Source organism: Limulus polyphemus, unplaced genomic scaffold, assembly GCF_000517525.1.
Source record: "Limulus polyphemus unplaced genomic scaffold, Limulus_polyphemus-2.1.2 Scaffold1221, whole genome shotgun sequence".
NCBI lineage: Eukaryota > Metazoa > Arthropoda > Merostomata > Xiphosura > Limulidae > Limulus > Limulus polyphemus.
In genome coordinates this window covers 140,427-147,623 of record NW_013666831.1, presented here as the reverse complement: position 1 = coordinate 147,623, position 7,197 = coordinate 140,427, and the positions used below count along the sequence as shown (strand labels likewise).

The 7,197-nt window shown below is 33.0% G+C and overlaps 1 protein-coding gene across 1 annotated transcript in view; it reads right to left on the bottom strand.

Moving 5' to 3' along the window:
* The window catches only part of LOC106462671, a 285,178-nt gene that overhangs the window by 160,784 nt on the left and 117,197 nt on the right, over positions 1-7,197 (bottom strand). The window contains exon 2 of the mRNA XM_022389990.1: positions 6,653-6,787. Coding sequence (XP_022245698.1) covers positions 6,653-6,787 — 135 coding nt within the window. The remainder of the gene's footprint in view (positions 1-6,652; positions 6,788-7,197) is intronic.

Below are 7,197 nucleotides of genomic sequence, written 5' to 3'. Positions count from 1 at the left end.
AGACTTTTTTATATACGTTATTTGGTTATTTATTATAATAATAATATATACAATCCGATTATATATTATCCAGTATAATATGAATATATATGTTGTTTTGTTGTTGTTGTTTGTTATTAAGCACAAAGGGCTATCTATGCTCTGCCTACCACGGGTATCGAAACCCGATTTCTAGCAGCCTAAGTCCACTGTGCCACTGGGGGTAAATATATACATTTTTAGTATTTAATTTTCGAATAATTTTATTTTTATTGGTGATTTTTTTAAAAATTTAGTTTATTGGTAGGTACAAAGCTACACAATGGGCCCCCCGTGTTTTGCCCAATATGGTTATCGGAACCTGATTCTTAATGTTATAAACCCTCAGTCTTACCAATGAGCCAATGGGAGCTTTTTTATGATATATATAATTAAACAAATGTATTAAATACACGTTGCTTTTTAATCTGTTCACTGAATCTCATTAATGCCGTTTTCTCATCCAAATAAAAATTAAACAAAATGAAAAGATGACATACCTGAATTCTTCCTCTCCCAACGGTACATATAATATTATATTACTATTTTCGGTTTAACTACTGTCTATAACGTCTAAATGATTTCTTACAGACCCCTTTGTAGGCAATATTGAAAACAGTCACTTCCATTTCATATTTGGAAAACAAAACGTTTTGTTCTCAATGTTGTAATTTGTTTCTTAACGCTTGAACATTGGTTATAAAGCAGAAGGAAATGTCAAACATTACTACGTATGAATATGTTATTTCCAGGTTCTTATACTTAGGGGATTTTAAACAGTAAATTTCAGCCTGTTATGACGTTTGTTTATAATCGTACATTCTTATAACATTCATCACAACTGAAACTTGTGTATTTAAGTTAAAACTATTTTTTTTTCTGATTACACACACGCAAACAAAAGCTAAATAAACAGCTAAGTAATAATAGAAAGCTTTATGAATTTCAATAATAAAATACTATATAAAACAACTAATGGCAATCTTCATATGATGTGTTATTACCGGGGCCGGATTAACAAAAGGGCTTTAGGAATTCGAGCCCGAGGCCTCAAATATAGGGGGCCACGCAAAATATATATAGGCTATAATATATTAGCAGGCAGGCGTTAGCACTGCCTATCTAGGGATGGCTTGGATTGTTCATAGAAATGGTATTTTGAATATCTCCTCAACAGGTCATCAGAACTTTACAATACTATACAGTGTTTCCATTTATAACAATATCTATGTAATGACTGAGTCACAAGTTCTGAGAATGTCTATAAATACCGTAGCAAAAGGTTAGAATTTCTTGTTCTTGTTCTTTTTTATTACATGATAACTCAACAACCAAAACAATGATGTCAACTAATTTCACTGATGTGATAGTTTCAGCCAATAATAGACAAACAGTAAATATTACAATTAGAACTTCACTATATTTAGAACTTGTTTATAAACACAACCTTCCTATGTCTATTGAAATACTGCATTAAATAAACAAGCAAAGAAGTAAAGAAAAACTTCAAAAATGAAGTAAATGTAGGGATGGCTAATATCAATCCTTCAAAAACAACGCAAACAAGATAGTAATGATGGCAGTTGCATTATCCCTACATAATAGCATAAACACGATTTGGTAGAATGTTAACGGACAAAAATAGGATAAATTAAACACAATTGTGATTGAATAGTTATGTATATTGCTATATGTTAATTCTTGTGTTTGAAAGGTTGATACTAGCCATCCCTACATTTACTTTCTTTTTCGAAACGTTTTTTCTTTACTTGTATAACATATAAAAAGTATCGTATGACATTATGGATCAGAATAGGGCATGACTGCTTTATCGATAAAACGCAACGTTGCAGTCAATGGGAACGGGTTTGCATTTCAAAATCCACAATCATTATTATTAATTTGGTTGAAACTTGTCGTATTATTTGCACTTTGTTTGCTATGTTATTACGTTGTTCTCGGTGTGTGTAGTGATGGGGTGGGGTGCTGCACGATTTGTTACACTGTAATGTTGTATATGTGAAAACCTTTAAATAGCCTTGTATGAAGGCGTATTCCAAGTGAACAAGTAATAACAACTTAACCGCTATGTGCAAGTAAAAGGAACATATTTTATATAATGTAAAAAGTCCATACTGAAATAGGACCAGTGTTTGAAAAAACTGGGCACAGGAGAGGCAGTAAAGGAAGAAACAAACATAGTGTTGGTGTGAACGTGCTTTGTATTCACTATGAGAAGAACCTATACACTGGATAGGTGAAGTGAAGAAAAAGTGTCATTGGCCACTATTCAGTTCTTCACATTATATAGCCGCACAATAGCAGATATAATAAATAAACTTATATTCCGAAAAGTGTTTAATTTCGAAGTCTAAGAATAGTAGCCAATGACACTTTTTCTTCATTTCACCTTCATTTATTTATTAGTAAAAGAAGAAATTGAATATGCACAGAGGGGCACTAAAACATTTAGAAACCCCTGGTTCCATCATAGTCAATCCGGTTCTGTCTGTTATACTTCAAACACGAATGTGAACCTTAGTATCAATAACATTATCTTTGTCTGATTTGTTTCATCTTCATGAGACTAAACGTCTCTACTTTTTATTACTTTAACCTCTTTATTTGCTCCCCGATGGATCGGTGGTAAGCTCGAGGGATAGTAACGCTAAAATGTGGGGTTCGATCTCTGCAGTAAGCATAGCGCAGGTAGCTCACTGGACAGCTTTACAATTAAACAAAGGATTTGTTTGTAATTAAGCACAAAGCTACACAATAGGCTATCTGTGCTCTGCCCACCACGGGTATCGAAACCCGGATTCTAGCGTTGTAAGTCAACAGAGATAACGCTGTGCCACTGGGGGGCAAAATACAGTCGAAGTACAGCTAATATTCGTGTAGTTTCAAAGATACGTATAAAACATGGCAATTAGCACACAAATCCAGTTTTTACGTAAAACAAAGGAATTATCCTCTTTATTTTGTAAGTGACTTTGAATAGATCTTGTAGATATCCCTATTATGTTTACTTCAATTTTACACGATTTTTTGTCGTTATATGACTACCTATTTAACTTATACTTTTCCCGACTGTTATCTTTTACTGAATCTAAACTTTTTAACTTTATACCTATTTCATCTTTAACTGATTGTATAATACTTTTTGACATTGATTAACCTTACACTTATTTTGAACTTACTTTACTTTTATTTACCTCTTTATACGGGTGTATACTTGATTGGCGCTTTAATGTTTTAATCATTTTTATTTAACTGGTTTAATTATTATTATCGGACTTCTTACTTATTTTCTTCTTCACAGATACTATAGTTTTTCAGAGTTTCACTTGCTCTACACTTATTTTGTTTCTCTGATTTTACGTGTCTTTTACCTTTCCCCGACTTTCACTTATATCATTCTTATCTTCTTCTTTTTTTTTGCGCTTGTATTCTTATCTTTCAATAATTTTTTTTTATCTTTTTCATAGTCGCAGATAATCCTGTAATAGCTTTCGAGGTTATGTGCCAATTTTTTGTGAACATTTTGTATGCCTACGTTTTTTGCGCAACTTGTATCAAATCGTACGCATGTGTATACTGCGTAACGATACAGATTAGGTATTTATAGATTCTTTATATCAAAACTGCTTCCACTATAAGATAACTTCAGCAGAAAAAGCTGACGTATCGGATATGAAATATCTAGTAGAGTATTTATCTTCTTTTCTTTCTTTTTTTTATGAAAACACATGACAGGATAACACCAAAATTTATATAACAGAAAAAGACTTGCGTGTATAACCTTAGAAAGCTAACTCAACAGTAGCCAAAACAAGAAACAACACCAATATTCGTCTTGCTGTTAACGAAAGCTTCTCTGGATTGAAAAAACAAAACAAAAATATAAGAGAAAACCTGCACCGAGCAATAAATATGCAACATTATTTTTCTCCGCTTTTTTTTAGCTCTGTTTTGAATTTCATGCTCAAGGTATAAAGAGAGTTTTATAGCTTAATATTCAGGTGAGTATTATCAAAAAGAAAAAAATTACAAGAGCTAAAAAGAAGAGCGTTTGCTGTTGATTGTAAATTTGCTACATAACTATTCGGGATTTACCATGAACATATTCACGGTAGTTAATTCATGCCTAATTAATTGCTTGTATGTCAGGTAGCTTACATCTGTGGAGTGCAAAACATACATAACGTCGCTGTAGCCCACTGTTTCTTAAGTGAACTCAGACCGGTTCTAACCTTTTATTTTCCTTTTAAGTCTTTAAGTAGGTTGAATTCGTGAACACTACTCTCGTATTCAGATGTTTTTGCTTATCCTCCCTCCTGTATAATTAACACAGACACACAGTAAGGTGTTTCCGTTTTCGAGTAACTGTAATCTATTATCATTCAAAAACTTGAAGAAAAAAAAAACGCTTTAAGCAGCGCAGTTATGATTTAAGGCAAACTGTTTTTTCTCTCTCTTTTTCGGACACAAATACGTTGAATGAGTTAGGTGACCCACGCAAAACGAAACGTTGAAGAAGCAGTATCCGTCTGTACAGATACGTGTTTGCACCTTACCACAGGAAATATTTAAACCAGTTTAAAAACATTTAGAAGAGAATTAGAACTCCTTAGCGAATTAGCTATTAAAGGATTCAAACGAAAAGTTCAGGATTCACAGAAAGTACGATCAACAACTGAAAGTTTCAGAAGGAGAATACATGTTGCTGAAGGACGGAGAATACATGTTTAGTAATGATGCACGTGTGCATCAGTAGCACCTGAGGGATCACTCTAGTGTACAGGTAAACTGAAATTTAATGATCATGAAACTGTTCAAAATGTGAGTGAGAAAGAGTGGAGGATACAAAAGCAGATATGTATCTTAAGAAATTCTGAACAATTTAGTAGTTTTACCCTTTATAAAAACATTTTAAACAATTCGATTTTCCATTATGTTTATATAAGTTGTTCACCACTTTATCATTACTTTTTAAGTTCATAATGGGGTTCGTTTCAATAGCATATCCATTTTGAAAACATAGTCAAACGTATAATCTAAATCCACAATAAATCTGAACTGATTTTACATACATACAAAAAGATTCCATGCAAGTTCTACACTCGTAAGGTTTTCTTTGTATTTCCACTGCCACCAAAATCATATCAGAAGCATTTAGAAATAGCTGTCTTTTTGTTGTTGTTTTTTCTAGTAGCACGTGAGTTGTTATGAATAAGGCTGTAGTCAAATTGATGAAATATACAATAACATAATCAACTAAACCACTATAATCTATCATCTGAAGTGAAATTTATAGTCGTCACTTGAAGCTTCTAGTTCTAGATAAATAAACAAGGTGAAAGAAATCTTTATCAGTCTCTTATATATTATTTATTAAGCGTTTATATACATCTTCCTTTCTCGATAAATATACATACACAGAAGTTACTTGTGTATGCGTGTGTGTGCATAGGCAGGAGTAGAGTTACATCATGTTCAACATCATACTGAAACAATAAGTAATACAACTGCATCTCCAAATTTAGATGAAATATTAATTTCAATATTTAGCCTAACAATATGGAGGATACTCACAGGATCAACAAATAAAGTAGTTTTTATATTTAGCAATACATCATTTTTGTATAACTAACGTAAAAGGGTATAGGCTGGGTTATTCCAAACCTATACGGGAAGATATTATGGTTTATTTGGTGATGCAACTACACCAGTATTTAGACTTATGATAATGGGGCATAAAATTAGTATTAACTGACCGCGGACTGTGAATGTATAATTGGATTAGATACGTTGTGGGTTTGAGCATTTGGGTCTCATCTTAATATTTGGTTATCTATTGTTTTTTATATTGGTCTCTCACTCGCGATTTGATGGATAACTGAAGAGACGGGAGTATCCCCAACGCTGTTAGGGGGATATAACCGCACATATTCCCTTGGCCTTTAGCGTAATTCATACCTGTCATACAATTCCACCCTTCTTTCCTTGTTAAAGCGTCATTTGGTTGTAAATATTATTTTCTTTGTTCTCATAATTACTGGTGCTATTATATACTGCTCCCTTACAGGTACGGTAGATCTGTTGAATTGATTTGATATTTAAACTTGTTCCTTTTCATTTGTTTGTTTATTTTATTATTTTATAACAACGTTCTGAATTTCTTTTATATCGTGAAAAAATCTGCGAAGCATCTTCTCATTTGGAAAGAGCTATACAAAGACTATATGTGCATAACATTTCTTAATTTTGAAGTGATAGACTAGAGGGAAGGCAGCTAGTCAACGGCGCCCACCGCCAACTCTTGGGCTACTCTAGTTTAACCGAAAATTGAGATTTGACTGTCACTCTGATAGTCCACCCATGACTCCTAAATGCGGATCGAGGTTTTACAGCAAAGGGACGTGAGCCATGAACTCTCGGATTCACAGCTTGGACAAGCTAACCACGAGGCCACGCATGGCTCTGCCGTTTTCATAATGAAGTCATATGCTTCTCATATTTTGGACAATTTCAACAAGAATCTTCGAGTGAAAATAGTTAGCATTACTTTAAACTGATGGTGTAACAAAACATATAATTATATTTAATGATGAAGTATTGTATTGCTACTTACCTTAGCGTCCGTGTTTAAATAATTGCTTGATTCGTTACTATTTGCATTGCTGTTGTCATTAACACAGTCTATTCTGGGTTTGGAAATTTCTGTCAGTTCTTTCTTCTTTTCATTTTCAAGATTCACCGCCGTGTTCTATAAAGCAAAGTTCAAATTATTATAGAGTTTGCCTCATTTCCCTAAAATAGATACAAGGAAGACATTCGACGGTTATTAATTACATCCATTACATTTTGAACGTTCTCAAATATTAATTAACGTTTTTGATTAATCTTATGAAATATTACTTACAGCTAAACGATAATAAATAGCAGTTTAGTTAATTCACCAAAATGATGGAAATTTTAAATTGAAGACAAAAATTCACAGTTTTACGTAAAACAGTGCGGAGTGTATAACGGTAAAAAAAAAGCCACTTAAAATGTGATTCCCCGTAGAAAAGCAAGTTTTCTATATGAGCCGCTGCTAATGAATTATGATAAAATATAGAGGTTTTTCGATTTATAGTGCCCCCCAGTGGCACAGCGATATGTCTGCGGAGTTAC